Source organism: Rousettus aegyptiacus, unplaced genomic scaffold (assembly GCF_014176215.1).
Source record: "Rousettus aegyptiacus isolate mRouAeg1 unplaced genomic scaffold, mRouAeg1.p scaffold_m13_p_10, whole genome shotgun sequence".
Lineage (NCBI taxonomy): Eukaryota > Metazoa > Chordata > Mammalia > Chiroptera > Pteropodidae > Rousettus > Rousettus aegyptiacus.
The window spans coordinates 8,683,795-8,701,505 of NW_023416285.1; the positions used below are offsets into that span (position 1 = coordinate 8,683,795).

The window sequence follows — 17,711 nt, forward strand, 5'->3', positions numbered from 1 at the left end:
GTATTTTTTATGAGTTGCTCATCAATTCCAGACTTCGAAGAATCAGTCAATCTCTAAAATATATCTTTAGAACAGAGTTCTTCAAATTCTGTTGAATATTCGTCAATTAACAAAATTGAGAATTTATCTTTAAATATATATTATTTACAAATTAGAGTCACATTCTTATTATGAGTCAAACATCTCAAAGCATAGCATATTCTTGGAGCAAGGTCTGTCATTGATAGAATCTTTTTAAAGTCATTTATCTATTTTCCAGACTTAATTCAAATAAGACTACACAGTAGAATATGTATATCCATTTAACTGGGTCACATAAACTACAATATATCACTCACAATGCAAACCAGGTAATGAGCATATATGGCGCTAAGATGTTTTCATTTACATTATATTAATCTTCACAGTGATGTAATATCACTAAGTGAAGTAACTTGACCAACTTTGCAGCTATTTAATGGGGGAGAAAAAAGAAGCAACACATGCAGGTTTAACTCCATAGCCTACACTTTTTTTTTTTTTTTTTACCAGAAGCTACTAGTGAACGCACAGTATACCAATCAATGATTAAAACAATAAAATCTAAACTGATATCTTCCGCTTTATTAAAACTATTTTTTGGTGGATGAGGGTAGACAACAAAGTACAAGCATCTATAATGATTAAGCTTCTGTACATGAGAAAACTAAATCACAAAAGGGGTAGTTTGTCAGGAGCGCATAACTAATATATGGTGGGGCAAGATTTGAATCCGTATCTGTTCAGTGGTAAAGCTTATGCTTTCCCCTTCTACTAAGGATATAAACATTTTAGAAGACTTCACTCAAAACACTTTACGGGGGAAAAGACACATGCATAAAAATATAAATTAATATGGAGAAAAGCAGGGGATGATTGCTACTTAGTACTAGCAAACTGATGAGTTCTAATCAATAGATGAACTTTATAAAACAGTTTGTACAAGCTGTGGATAAAATGTACAACTAGACAAAAGCAGATGGTAAACTGTAGCTGCCAGTTGATATGTAGGCTAAAAATGATGAGATGGTAATTTATAAAACTAATTTATCATATTTCACAAGTACAGTATTTGATCAAATTCTCTATTAGAATCCTGCACTTCTTATATCTTAGTAAGAGAAATTAGAAAGAATTAATCAGCTACTGAGGTACCAAAGTGCCACAGAGAACAGGTAATTATTTAGAACGGAATTTTAACTATGTCATATTAAATGAGATAGAGAGGAAAGTTCATATGTAAGAGCATGTTTAATAAAAATTGCATTTAAAAAACGATCTTTGTGTGAGAACACGAATCTAAAAATATCAGACTTGAAATTATGACAAGACAGAACTTCAACCTTTTATAAGAGCTGAGATGGTAGACTGATTTAGTGGCTGGCTGATAACTCAGTATTTTTTAATACTACAGTTTTTCATCCATAAAACTACAATATATAAAAAATATCTGGAAAAACTAGCTGAACAAAAGAAACACATTCCCCTTTCCCTTTTCATTTTAGTTCAAGACACATGAAATATTTCAGTACTTAGCTAATATTCTTGACCATTAAAAGTTCTCTTTTTCCCTTAAAAGGCCAGTCTTGAGATTCTAATGACACCTAATTTCATATGTTAGGCTGTCTTAAATTTGCAGGAAGATTATAATCAGGTTAAAAGTTTTATAGCTATGTATTTTATTTACAGCTTATATTTTTGACTAGCCTCCAATTACAAGGGGTCATCCAAAATATACTTAGTTTAATAAATTTACTCTATCATTACGTAGTATAAGGGAACTAATCACTAAAACTGTTTACAGTTCACATAAAGAGAAAAATGGAAACCTATGAGAAATACAGAGCATTTCTCATAGGTCCTCTCTAGATGTCTAATTCAAGTAATATAATTCCAGCTCCAGGCTGCTAAGTATTAGAGAATAATTTTTCTACTTAGTGCTTAAAAGAATGTTTTTCTACTTAGTATATATACAGAACATCTTTTACCTTTTAAAATTTCTTCGTGAGGACCCAAATGTTCATAACTCAGAACTAAAAGACACTTAACTTCTCTGACTTCACTGTCTCTACCTGTTAAAAGATAACAATACCTGCCTCTTGACATTGTTTTGGGATTAAATGATACAAGGCACAAAAAAGGGCTTCGTGCTCAATCCTAACTGATGACATCGATCATTATTATCATTAACCTAAGTTTTGAGTTTTCAATAATAATAATAACATAATTATTATCATCATCCTCAAGACCATAGTTAGCAGAGATAATAAACAAGGTACAATAAAGATATTAAAATATGCCTTTATGTTTTGGCAAGATGCTCAACATACATATGCTCCTCAAACTCGGACCAGATTTAAAGTATTAGAAACACTAATGTTACTAATAGCCAGAATTCCTAAAAATGGCTGAGTTTGGGAGATTTTCAGGAATCAAATAAAAGCTCCACCAAGATGTTTTATCAACATTTTATTTGAAACTCCACAGACTCAGAGATATTTCCTGTCTTTAAAAACACATTATTTTGCCTTTTATTTCAAAGTAGATTTAATAGTAGGACTAATCAATTAAATACAAAAATTAAGACCATTTATAAACTATCATTACTCTAGCCTCATCCTAGTCAGACCATATTGGAAATCTCTAAAATGATTTTATGCAAAGAAAATTAAAAAAAAAAAAACAAAAACAAGCCCAAGTAAACAAGCAAAAAAATCCTTATGTTTAATTAAATCTGAAAATTGATAATGGAATACAAATAAATTAACAAATATAAGACCTGAAGTAAAGTAAAAATACTTATAAGCATCTTTCATTTACAAACTCTGATCTTTCAAAGGCCCTTTGAAGAAAACCAAGAAATCTCCAAATGGAGAGGTCACTAAATATCTGTGAACTCACCCAATCACTGGTAGGAGACCTCTTGTAGACCCAGATGCTTGAATCAGCTGAAATAGTATCAAGTTTTTACTGATTACTCTTCACAGGGCAATGGAGCAGTTAACTCCATACTATCACAAATTAAAGGTTACTATTACCGATAATTCCAGCTACCATTACAAATTACTCAAAGGAGACTGAGTAATGAGTTCCAAGATGAGTGAAACACAGTGTGGATGGTGTAAATGCATACATTTCCTCTAGTTCTCTTAATTATATGTCTGATAACATTATTCTTCTTATAAGTGTAAAAACATTGGCAGAATAAAATTTTCTAAATTAATATTATAAATTCTTAAGAAAGTATGTAGAATATTTTTAATATTGGTTCAGTTAAAAACTTAAAAAAAAATTTTTAAGGCAATGTCAATTTCTCAACACCAAGTACCTCAGTAACACGGAAAAGGATTTTCAGCCTCCTGCACTTAAAAAAATATAGTTCTTAACTTTAGGCCTTTTAATATATTAATGGTTCTTCTAATCAGAAAATCCTCATATTAGTACATATATAAGAATTCATAACACTTAGGACTAAACAAAAGCCTCCCTTCTTAAAGATGAGGATTATTTTCAATATTATTAAAACTCGAAAGTTAACAATTTAACATAAAATATCTGACGCTGCCTAATTCCAAAGAGGAGTAAAATAGAGTCAATACCTAGATGAGGATACAGTAATATTTTTCTCAATTTCTGAAAGTTTGGAGGTAAAATGATGCCCCTTCCACCCCACATTCTCTACACCATGACTTGTACCAAGGGTTTATGTGATAAAAATTAAGACACTCTACTACTACAGAAATGGAAAAGAACAAAAAATGGAAGGTTCTATATTTCTATATTTTTCCAAGTAACTAAGATGTAAAGACTATTTCTGCCTGATACATATGTATCTAGTAAGGTAACAAGTGAAACAAGTCTCATTTGGTTTAAATAGTTTAGATAGACATGAAGCAAAAACGAACACTGACATAGTAATGTTAAGTAAGCATATTCAAGCCACCAAAGAAACACGGAAATGGCAAGCCAGCAAAAATACTCCAACCTGGCTGATCAATGATATAACTGATACATTTCTAATAACTTTGTAATATAATGTATCTATCATTTATTGAACATGAAAGAATTTTTGAAGTCTTGAAAATAGCAACAAAATAAGGAAGACTGGAAGAATAAAAAACAAAACTCATCTTTCTATAGTAGATAAGGAAAATGTATGAGGGAGAGATTTGAAAATAAAATATTGAAAAGGAACACATAATAGAAGACTAGCTCCACAACAACTGAGATCCTAATTTTACTAAAATATGGAGAAAAACTAAGGATGAAGAGAAATAATCAAGAATGGAATAGAAATTGACATTAAAAAACGTGTGTGTGAGAAAAATTCAAACATTTTAGATCTCTTGCAAATTTTAAGTGACAAAGTGTACCAATATTACCTTTCTTTCGAAAGAGTGCATTTAGGTAATTTTCTGCTTGGCATTCAATCTTTTCAGTGTTGGACTGGCCCTGAGATGATAGTTCCTCCGTTGGTGTTGACTGTGAAGAATCGAGAGATGGTATACAATCCTAAAATTATAAGAAAACAACATAAAAATATCACTTTTTATTTAAATTTGGGAAATCGTAAAACTTGCAAAAAAAGTCTCTAAATGCTTATTTGTTCTACCTTTTAAATGTATCAAATTATATAAAAAACATAAAACTTAGAACGAGAGTGAGGAAAAACAAAATTTAGCTCTGACAGAGGGCCAAATTAGCTTTATTCCTTAGCAAAACTATAGTTAAAAAAAGGGGAAGAGCAAATAAAATATATTGCTGAAAAAATTCACTATATGGCATGCCAGCAATGAGTTATAACAACAAAGTAGATATGTTTACCTACTAATCTGACCAAAATCAGTATAGGTTCTTGAGTTCTCAATTTCTTCTCAGCCCTCTAACAACAGTATGTAAAGAATTAGAACTTCCCCAACCGTACAAGAAGATGCTGCTTGTCTAATTTATGCCCTGTTTACAGTAGACACTAATATTTAATCCTTTACACAGGAGATAATTATGATATCCAAAAGACTTCAAGAGAAAGTGAAAAGCTAAAAAGTAATGCCACATTATCTTCCAACTGATTACTTAAAAATCAGACTGTAGGGTGGTCTCAGACCAAACCAAGCCTCTAAGCTCACTCTTGTCTACGTAAATACAAAACAGATCTGAACTGAACTTCATGAGTCAGGGAGCTGTAAGACAGAAATATGAAGTAAGCAAAAGGGATGAGTGTTTTGGGATTTTCATCAGCAATTTAAACTAAATGTTAGACTTCCAACATAAGTCTTTAATTTCTCATTCCCAAAATCAAGTATTTAAATTCTACTTAAGTCACAAATTTTCAGAACAAATTAAGTTTAAAAAACTGTGTTACAATTGTGCAATTAGTTTAGAAATAATTTCATAGCACTAAAACTTACACTGACTGCTTCTCTCTGTAGGTTACAAAATGAACATTTTTCATCCATAGACCAGTCAGTCAGTTCTTCTGGTTCACAGTCTTTAAAAGAGGGAAAAATATTCATTAAATACACTAACTTTATTAAAACAAATAAAATTACCACTCTCCAGAGCAAAGGCTCATATAAAAAAACTAACTACTAACAATAAGGGGAAAAGTCCTAACTTTGAAAGTAAACGGATGACACCTAGAAAAAAATAAACAGAGAAGGCTGTAAGGAGAGTAATTTTGCGCTATTATGGGACGAAGTAGCAAGAATAACAAGCTGGTTATAAATTAATTTTCCAACAACAGGGTTTAAGGTATCATCTAAGTCTTCAGAAAGATTCAATTTACTACTGTCTATTAATTTTTTATCTTCACTATGAAAGAAATCAGAACAGAGAGATATGTGGAGGGGAGGATAACAAAAAACAGAGAAATGGAGTAAAGCATCAGAAAAGTCTACAGATTTGAGAAAATGGAATGCTGTCCAAGAAAAAAATAGAAATCCATAACTAAAAAATCAGAGTAGATTTTTTTATTACATTGTTTAAAAACTCCGTTGACAGAACAAAAAGCAGGTAAACAAATTATATTATTCAACATAAAACATGGATTTTTTTTCTGAAGCATTTTCTTTATAATACAGCTACTGTAATATATCCTTGTATTTGTGGAAAATATTTTCTAATGAAGGCATTTTATGAAGGTATAACATACTGCTATCCCAACTATACTTGGTATAGACAGTGATTTTTCAAACTTACTCACTGCAACAGTAACTCCCCCTAATTTCTTTTCCCAAATAAATGCATATGTAGAATCTCAAACCATAAAACCATTACCATCTGCGGCAGCTACAATGGGACTAATTTGAAAAGCACTGGTGTACCACAGTAATTTTCTCTCATAATTTTGAAATACGTATGAAGTTTAATACATGTTTCTGCTACACACAGAAAATAAGCTTATCCTTGTGAAATGAAAAGGAATAAATACTAGTTAGAATAAGCCCCTAGGATACTCTTGCATTAATCTAGACAGAGGGCCAGAATAGAAGATAATAAAATTTGCTGGATACAGAGCATGGTAATACCGTCCTTTTTGGTAATACCTTCCTTTGACTTTGGCAGTGGTCCAGAAGTATTGCTAAACTAAGCAAGGGCAGGGAATTGAACCATGACATCCAGAATAGGGTAATGGAAAGATAACAGTATTTGAAGTTTCCAAAAATGTGGATGGAACTTACTAGTTGTAACCTCATCAAGCCACGAAGTGTTTGTTTTAATTTCCACACCTACAAAATAAGGATCCCGTCACCTAACTTATTTGTGGATCAAATGAAAAACATGAAAATACAAATTACAAACACCATGCAAAGGCTAATTATTAACAAGGTAGAATCATCAGTTTATTTTTTAAATCCTGTACTAACGAGCATATTTAATAAGTTTAGTTCACAGAGGACAGATAATTTTAATTTAATATCTGCTTAAGAATATTGATCATTTTTTTGTAAACCAACAGATTGAAAAAGTTTTGTAAACCTGACAGATCAAAAAATGTATTCAATCTGTACAATTAAAAACCAAGAAATGCAGCTATGTACATTCACAATTTTTTCAACCTTCCACTCTATCACTGAAACAGAATCACACATTCACACTCTTAAATGTAGGATCATTCAGTGTCTCTTACTAGAGAGGCCGAGTTCTCTGACCAATGTAATGAATATGGGAGAAGTAACAGTAAACCATTCCAAGCTGAGGCCTTAAAAGGCATAGCAAGTTCCCCAGTTCTCTCTCTTTTTTGAAGACAAATTTACTCAGTATCATGATCAGACTATTACATTTAGCAATCAACAGCATGGGTACAGCAAAATGTTATATGTATATATACAAAAACTAAAATATTATATATGTACAAAAAACTAAAATAACCTGTTATACAATCAGTTACAAACACAGTCCTCCAGTAGTTTGCCGCTAGTTCTCTTGAGCTTTCACCATCCAAGGTGACAAACTGCATCATATAGTCAGTTGTTACTCCTTTAGTCTGTGACCTAGAATCATGAGGAGATGTGATCCTCATCCACAGCCTGGAGACCAGTGAATCAGATCACTCATAAGCATGAAATAGATTTTGAAACTATTTTGTTATGTAGCATTACTGTAGCAAATCCTTGACTAGTGTGCCAAGTATAACATAATTTTGATAGATCAATGAAACCTTAACTGTTTTCTTTATTATGAACTCATGAACAGAGAATATGAAAAGCCTTGAGATTTTTAAAAGCAGCTGGTACGCCTATAGAAGGGATATTTTTGAAAATCATTGTGAAGTTTCATGAAGTTTGATAAATATGTTGACTCAAAGGACGACTTGGGTTAATAAAATCAATTACCAGTTATAATATAAAATTGGGCACGCTGAGATTATCCTCATTTATTTCTGAAGTCCTTCAAGGAAATGTTAATTAAAATAAATGCCTACAAGAGTAAAATAAATAACAATGAATAATCAATGATTACATAAATGCCATTAAATTGTGCTGGGTTCAAAATCTATGACTTTACTTACAAATATTTAATAATTATTTTCTAATTTTGAATCCAAATAAATTATGGTAGAATATGTTTTTTATATACAGGAAAATAAATTTTGGAAAATCAGATTTCTCCCTCTATCCAGGTTATCTTTTCATGTCATGAAAATTAAATAAATACTACAATAAAACGTATTCATTTTATCTCTCAAACAAAATCTGAAATGAATCAATGAATCAGATATTTCTCTCTAAAATAAATTGCCTCTTGTTTTGAAATTTTAATGCACGAAGGTATAAACTCAAAAAGAGTCAAATTATGTGCTTTATAGAAACAGTCTTATTAATAAAAGGCAATCTTACAATGAAAACTGATGGTGAAAGATCAACCTTTCCACTGTGGTTACATATTCTTGTGGTCAAAATCTCTCTCCAACCATTTTACCTAATCTATCTTCAAAAGATAACAGACTTTGAAATTAGAAAGCCTTAGTACTGAACTATGGGCTTTCCACATTCTAGATGTTGCCTTGGGCAAGTTACTTTTCTCTGAGTTTCAATTTCTTTATCTGTAAAATGAAGATAATAATCATTGTAGCTTAAGGTTGTAGTAAAAGTTGTATAAAAAAATTTACAAAACACCTAATAAGCCCCATAGACGTTACTTTTATTTCATTTTAAACATTCACACTTTTTTTGAATGTTTTCATTCTCTTTAGTACCCTTTAACCATAGGAAAGAAAGTCGAAGCTCCCAAAGACAAAACCCAATGAAAAGTTAAAAAAAAAAAAAAAATACCAAACTAGAGTTTTCATGAAGGTCATGAAAAAGTGGTTATAACTACGCTGACTTTGAAGAAAGATACTGAACACTGGGAAATGTGTTTAAAAATAATTTTTCATTATGGAACTATATGTAACTATATTGAAAAGTACAAAGGAGAAAACTATTCATAATCCCATCATTCAGAGACAATGATTAACACTTGTAGTATGTCTTTCCGGTTTATTCATGCCTTTAAAAAAATTAGATCAGATGATTCTTTGAAAAGATCAATAAAATTGATAAAGCTCTAGCCAGACTAACCAAGGAAAAAAAGAAAGAAAATATCAGAAATAAAAGATGGGCTATCGCTACTGAGTCAATGTACACTTAAAAATGAAAGGATAAACAAAATTAACAAAACCTTAACCAGACTCATCCAGGAAAAGAGAGAGGACTCAAATAAATAAAATCAGAAATGAAATAAGAGAAATAACTACAGACTCCACAGAAATACAAAGGATCATAAGAAAATACTATGAGTAATTATATGCCAACAAATTGGACAATCTGGAAGAAATGGATACAGTCCTAGAAACAAAAAATTTCCCAAGACTGAGTCAAGAATAAACAGAAAATCTGAAGTGACCAATTACCACCAATGAAATTGAATCGGTGATCAAAACCTCCCAGAGAACACAAGTCCTGGACTAGATGGCTTCACAGGCGAATTTTACCAAACATTCAAAAAGAATTAACATCTGTTCTTCTCAAACTATCCCGAAAAATTCAAGAAGAGGAAAGACTCCCTTAACTCCTTTAATGAGGCCTCCTTTATTTTATCTTGACTCTAAAAACAATGACATTACAAAAAAGAAAGAAAGAAAGAAAGAAAGAAAGAAAGAAAGAAAGAAAGAAAGAAAGAAAGAAAGAAAGAAAGAAAGAACGAACGAACGAACTATAGGCTGATATCTCTTATGAACTTTGATGCAAAAATCCTCAACAAAATATTAGCAAACCAAATTCATCAATACATTAAAAATATCATACATCATGATCAAGTTGGATTTATTCCTGGGATGCAAGGTTGGTTCAATGTGATACATCACATTAACAAATCAAAAGATAAAAGCCATATGACCCTATCAATAGATGCAGAAAAAGCGATCAACAAAGTCCAGTATCCATTTATGATAAAAACTCTCAGCAAAGAGAATAGAGGGAACATACCTCAACATATAAAAAGGCCATATATGACAAATTTACAGCTAACATCATAGTCAATGGGGAAAGGCTAAAAGTGTTCTCCTTAAAATCAGGAACAAGACAGGGATGCCCTCTTTCACCACTCCTCTTCAACACTGTATTGGAAGTCTTAGTCCTAGCGATAAGACAAGAAAGAGAAATAAAAGGTATCTCAATTGGAAAGGAAGAAGAATAACTCATTATTTAAAGATGGCATGATACTATATAGAGAATCCTAAAGATTCCACAATAAAACTGATAGAACTGATCAATGAATTCAGTAAAGTAGCAGGATACAAAATTAATATTCAGAAGTCAGTAGCATTTTTATACACCAATGATAAAATTTTGGAAAGAGAAATTAAGAAAACAATCCCATTTACAGTTGCATCAAAAACAATAAAATACCTGGGAATCAAATTAACTAAGGAGGTAAAAGACCTGTTTTCAGAAAATGATAAGTCACTGAAAAAAGAAATCACAATTAAAAAAAGAAAATACAATTAAATGGAAGCATATACCATGCTCATGGGTAGGAAGAACCCACATCATTAAAATGGCTATACTACCCAAAGTAATCTAAAGATTCAGTGCAATCCTTATCAAAATACCAATGGCATTTTTCAGAGAGCTAGAACAAATAATTCTGACCCCAAATAGCCACAGTAATCTTGAGAAGAAGAACAAAATTGGAGGTATCAGACTACCTGATATCAAACTCTACTACAAGGCTACAGTAAACAAAACAGCATGGTACTGGCATAAAAACAGATATATTGATCAATGGAACAGAACAGAGCACCCAGAAATAAATCCACATTTATGTGCTCGCTTAATATATGACGAAGAAGGAAAGAATATACAATGAGGTAAAGACGGTCTCTTCAATCACTGCTGCTGCAAAAATTGGACAAACACATGGAAAAAAAAAAAATGAAAGAAACTGGACCACTTTCTTATACCATATACAAGACCAGACTCAAAATAGATTAAAGACAAATATAAGACCCCAAATCATAAAATTTCTAGGAAAAAAAACATAGGTAGTAATTTCTCTTATATTGCTACTAGTAATTTATTTTCGGACATATCTCCTCAGGCAAGGGAAACAAAAGAAAAAATAAACAAATGGGACTACATCAAACTAAAAAGTTTTATACAGCAAAGGAAACCATCAACAAAACAAAAAAGATAACCAGCTGAATGGGAGAAGATACTTGCTTATGATGCATCTGGTAAGAAGTTAACATCCAAAATATATAAAGAACTCATTCAACTCAACAATTAAAGAACAAACAATCCAATTAAAAAATGGGAAGAAAACCTGCATAGAGGAAATACAGATGCCCAATAAACATATGAAAAGATGCTCAAGCTCACTAATCATCAGAGAAATTAAATTCACATTGAGATATCGCCTCACACCTGTGAGAATGGCTATCATAAATAAATCAAAGAACAAGTGTTGGCAACGATGTGGAGAAAAGAGAACTCTTCTACACTGTTGGTGGGATTGCAAATTGGTACAGCCACTATGCAAAACAATCTGAAGGTTTCTCAAAAAATTTAAAGTGAATATACCTTTTGACCCAGCGATTGTACTGCTGGGTATTTATCCAAAGAAAACCAAAATAATAATTTGTGAAAATCTATACACCCCTATGTTTATGGCAGAACAATTTACAACAGCCAAGATCTAGAAACAACCTAAATGCCCATCAACAGACAATTAATTGGATAAAGAAGTTATGTTTCATATATACAATGGAGTATTACTCAGCCATTAAAAAAAAAGAAATCCTACCATTCACAATGACATGGATGCACTTAGAGGTTATTATGCTGGGTAAAATAAGTCAGACAGAAAAAGATAAATACCGTATGATTTCGCTTATATGTGGACTCTAAGGAATAAAAAGAACAAACTAATCAAGAACAGACTCACAAATACAGAGGACAATCTGGTGACAGCCAGAGGGGAGAGGGTTTGGGGGGCTGGAAGGAAAGGGTGAAGGGTTAAGGAAATACAAATTTGTAGCTGATAGATGGTCACGGGGATGAGAAACACGGCATACAGAACGCAGTCAGCATTAATGGAATGGCTAAGTGGAGAGCCAGAGGAGATAAAGAGCAATTAGGGGGATCGTTTTATAAAGTATATAAATTTCTAACCAATGTACTATATACTTGAAACTAATAATAAAATTTTTAAAGAAAGGATACTAAAAAAAAATTGCGAACATTAGTTGCCCACAAATTTGAGAACTGTAGATGAAATGGATGAATTCCTTGAAAGACACAATCTACTAAATCTCACAAAAGAAAAAATAGTCAATTGGCCTATTTCTATTAAAAAATTAAATCAATAATAACTTTCCATAACAGAAAGCGCCGGCCCAGATGGTTTCTCTACAATCTGCTCCAGAAAACAGAAGCAAAGGAAATATTTCCCCACTCATTGTATGATTCCATCATTATCCAAATACCAAAACCTGTCTTAACAAACATGTCACCCAAGATGATAGACAGAGAGTAGATATCATATTCTATTAAAGAACTACAAATTAAGACAAGACACTACTATATACCTAATAGAATGACAACATCAAATGCTAGTGAGGATGTAGAGCAAAAGCAATTTAAATTGCTTGTGGGAACACAAAATAGCATGGCCGCTGTTGAAGACAGTCTGGCAGTTTTTACAAGGCTAAACATAGTCCTTCCATTCAATCTAGCAATGATGCTCCTCAGTATTTACTCAAATTAGTTGAAAACTTATGTCCACACAAAAACTTGCATACAAATACAGCCACTTTATTAATAATTGCCTGAACTTGAAAGTGACCAAGATGTCTTTCAAATAGGTGAACGGAGTAAGCAAACTGTGGGACATCGATACAGGGCAGTAATATTCAGCAATAAAAACAAATGAGCTGTGAAGCCATGAATATGAAGAGGAACTTTAAATGCATATTGCTCAGTGAAAGAAGTGAATCTGAATAGGTTCAATACTGTATGCGTGATTCCAACTATATGACATTCTGGAAAATAAAAGACAATGAAAAGATCAGTGTTTGACATGGTTTGGGGACAGGGGAGAGGACTGAAAAGGTGGAATACAGGTAATTCTTAGGGCAGTAAAACTACTGTGTATGATGCTGTAATGGTGGATATGTGGAACTATGCATTAGGCAAAACCCACACAACGGTACAACAGAGTGAACCGAATGTAAACTATGAGGGCTTTAGTTAATAACGACGCATTAATGTTAGTTCATCGATTGTAACAAATGCACCACAGTAATGAATGACACTAATACGGAGGAACCTAAGGTAGGAGGGGGGAACTCTTCATATTTGTACTCGATTTTCCTGTAAATTTAAAACTGCTCTAAAAATACTATTTATTTTAAAAATTAGAGTATTACACAGAAGCTTATTTACTGCAAATATTTCCCATGCTCAAATATACTTCTAAATCATTTTTAAAAGATAAACATAGCCCATCAAAGCGATGTATTGTAACTTATTCAACTGATATCCTATTGTTGGATACTTAAGCCTGTTTCTCTGATTTTGGCATTATAAACACCATGATGAATACATTCGAATAAATCTTCGAGTACACAATGATAAGAGCTAATAATATAACTTATATAAATAACTATAAAATAGCATTCAATTCTCTGGTCTTAATCATCAACTCATATTAGAAAACTACTGACTTTTGACTTGGTACTATGTGAATGAGTTTCCAGTATGAAGAGATCTCACTTATTCATTTTCCTTTCCTCATTGCTAATCACAGTTCCTAACACAAACTACTCACGCCAAATATTCCATCCATTAAATTTCATTAAAAAGTGGTTTTGCTGTCTCCATCATCATAGTGTTAAGAGTTGGAAAAAAAGATATTAAGCCAAAAATACTAAATTCCAGTCAGTGGTATAAGTCAGGGGTCAGCAAACTTTTTCTATAAATCACCAGATAGTAACTGTTGTAGTTTTGGGAGGCCATGCACTCTTTTCACAACCATTTAGCTCTACTTTTAAAGCACAAAAGCAGTCAGAGACAATATGTTAATAAACGAGAGGTTGTTTCTAATAAAACTTTATCAACTGGATAATTAAATTTGAACATCATATAATCTTTGCATGTCACAAAATAGTAATCTTTTGATTTTTTCAACTATTTAAAAATGTGAAAACCATTCTTAGCTCACAGTCCATTCGAAAGCAGTTAATGGGCTGAATTTGGCTCACATGCTAAAGCTTGCAGACCTCAGAAACACTCTCCCTTTGAAAAGTGAATACAGAAAAACCAAGTAGGGATTTTAAGAACTAGTTTACACAGGCTTACTTACTCTTTTCATATTTTTGTATACATCCATAGTCAGGGCAAGTAAATCAGATGAGCCCATGGATAAAAGAAACTGGCTCATCAATAAGACATGAAAAAGGATTAACAAAAGTCAACAGGCAAAGTGAGTTTGGGGAAGATAAAGGAGTGAGAGAGGCAGAATACAGGGAACCTTTCTGGGAGTACATAAAATTGGGAAGTTTATGACATTCAAAGTTTTCTTTGGAGACTTTACTTCAAAAAGAAATAACAGTTATGTTTCCTCAAAGGGACAAAATGTCATGAGAACAGACCAAAGAAGACAGAAATCTAGGACTTCTGTTTTGTTTCCAACATATTACAAATTAGCAGCACTCAAAAACTTTTTTCAAAACCATTCCATCTGGAGGTTGTTCTGAATCGAATTAAAATTAAAATTAAAATATAAACTTCTCGAAACCATTTATAATACATTTTTTCACAGAAACGGTAGGTTTGCTATGCAGTCCATTTAATTTAAATGTATTATAAAACTTAAATACTATGCATTTAATTTATAATTAAAAATTTAGAGTGATATACAAGAACCCTTTGGTATCCAATATTTTGGTTCATGAGTTTTGTAGAAGGGTTCAGATGACCAATGATTTATCTAAAAACATAAACAAAGCAAACTAATCCTGCACAGATATGTATACTGAGAAATATCTACACTTGTAGTCCTAGTATCTAAATATTAAATCACTTTTAACACTGGCAACAACAAAGGAAACACTTATTTAAAAGAGGATAAAAAAGAAGTTGGAGATGTCTATAATAGATAGCATCTACATGCCTTTTAAAAAGGCTCTACAGTTTGATAGTACTAGTGTAATTTTCCTTCAAAACATGTCTGTCTTCATCCTTGTACACAGATTTATTGTTATAAGTAATATTATCACTCTTAAGCCTATAACTTTGATTAGAAGCAATTTTTTTTTTAAATTCAAAAAAGCAAGAAAAAGGGGGGAAATTTTACCTAAGGAATTTGGAGAAAAGTTAGAACATCTGGAGTGAGAAAGTATAATAAACTAAGTATATGTGTATGTGTGAGAAAAAGATTTGAGTTCTGAACCTTAGCTAATTTTATAAATTCTCCCATCAAAAAAGCACAAAAGAGGATATAAAGTACAAGATCTATCGGAATTTTAAAAATAAATCGAATAAGATATACAGCAATGGAGTGTTAAATTAATTGGTTAAATTAATTATAACAGATCCAAAATGAAATAACGTGTACCCATTAAGAACTAATCGAGAACTTTATATGTTCAAATGACATACTTGTGACAGTAGTCACAAATGTGTATATACTGTATACACAGTATATACATTAATAAAATAATACATTCAAATTTTACATTTATATAAAATGTTAAAGGTTATCTGTAGGTCATGGGACTAATTTTCTTTCCAGCTTATTTGTATTTTCTGATTTTCTAAAATGAGCAAATGTTACTTATATACTAAAAAAAGTACTAGTCTAAAAATAAAATACATGCATTTATTTCCTTAGAACATTTTGCCCTTCGTACAATAAATGACTAATTTCTGAAGGAAAGTAAGTATATACATATACTTAACTATATAAATAAAGTGGGGGAAGCAAGAGGCTAAAAGTCAGTTTGCAACTTGGCTTATCAGAAGGCAATTAAGTATAGTGCTGACTTCTGACGTGAATGAGAACAGCAGGTTAGGAAAGGAAGGCTGAAGAAATATCAAGCATAGGTTAAATACTTGTGTTTTAGATTTTTCCTTTGATCATTTTTAAGCTGGGAAAAATAAGAGACACTGAAATTAGTCAGTATTGCTTATAAATACATCAGGTGAAAATATTTAATTCAGTGTTAAAACTATGATAAAGTGAGAAATATTTCAAGTTAAGAGATATATGATAAAGACCTTAACCATAAGAAAAATAAAACACTAGAACAGGCACATTTTAGAATCTCCATCCTTGAAGTCATATTCCTCATGGATATCATTCATCTGAAGATGAGTGGTTAGGACCAATGATCTTTCAAAGCTACTTTCAACTCTACAATTTATAGCTCAATTATTCTGCTCAAAATTAATAAAAAATGAGCAGAAAACTTTTGACTGCTCCAGCTATCACTGTAACTACCTCAACTCCAAAGATTTATATATACAAAAAAGAGAAGGACCTTTAGATCTACTGGGATCTTGAGTCTTAGTAGAATGGAAGGCACCAGAGTTGAATGGAAGGTCACAGAATTAGCGCACAAAACTGACCAGATACGAGATTCAGAAATAATTCAATCAAAATCAAAGTAGAAGATCTATACCGGCACTGCCCATTTTGTAAATGAACTGTACTATAAAATTTCAGATGTCTACAAAAATGTTCTCTCCTAGTGCTCTACATTTACAAGCAAGCAGTAAAACAAATAGACTATGGTATCCCAGCAATTATATCACATATCAAAATCTTCCACCAGGATTTATGCTACACTGTTTGGAAGAGAAGGATAAAATAAACAACGAAATGGATTATACATAAATATAAAACTCTAGACATACATGGTGGGATTTCTCAGAGTGACAATCTGAGTTCCTGGTTGCCTGTATCATAAGCAACAGGAGATATTTATTTAATTGAACCCCTTTAAATTGTCTTGAAGAAGTAAGGGAATATAATGTATAAAATAACAACAATCAAATTTCACTATTGAGCCAAAAATAAGCATTATTTTCTATTTTTATGAGTGTACTAATTTCTTTTTAAAGATTATAACATAATGTAACAATGAGAGTAATAGCTGTACTTTAAAAATATTTTCTAAATAAGAAAACAAGTTCATGTTTAGCATAAAGTTAGTGTAGAATAATCATTTTTCATCTGTTAAATGAGGTTAAAATTTAAAAATAAATAAAAGCATTACCTTCAAATAAACTGAGGTCTCTTCGTAGCCGTGGTCCATAAAGCCCTTCTAAAATACTCTCAAAACCTGTTATTAAAGAGAAAAGTATATTAACTACTGAAAAAGCTTATTTTTATAATAAAAAAGCATAAATTATAAGGAATCAAAAAACTATAATAAGCTTAACATGCTATGAGGTGCCATTTTTTCCTTTAGTTGAATTAAGTTGAACTAGGCAATATACAACATGGTAAATAGTTACATGTCACTATCAGAAATTAAATGACTTAAAGAAATTGAAATAGTCAAATGTAAATGTTTACTACTAAAACAGGTAAATACCTTCATCATTTAGAAATATTCTCAGGGTAAAATATTACAGGTAGATTTCTTTTATAATAATTTTGTAAAGAGAAAAATAGGTATTATAATCCTGTTTTTATTTGTTACA

The 17,711-nt window shown here is 31.5% G+C and overlaps 1 protein-coding gene across 1 annotated transcript in view; it reads right to left on the reverse strand.

Annotated features, from left to right (window-relative positions):
* The window catches only part of LCORL (ligand dependent nuclear receptor corepressor like), a 113,772-nt gene that overhangs the window by 62,161 nt on the left and 33,900 nt on the right, over positions 1-17,711 (reverse strand). The window contains 3 exon segments of the mRNA XM_036227545.1: positions 4,401-4,530; positions 5,427-5,506; positions 17,282-17,347. Of these exon segments, the coding sequence (XP_036083438.1) occupies positions 4,401-4,530; positions 5,427-5,506; positions 17,282-17,347 (276 nt within the window).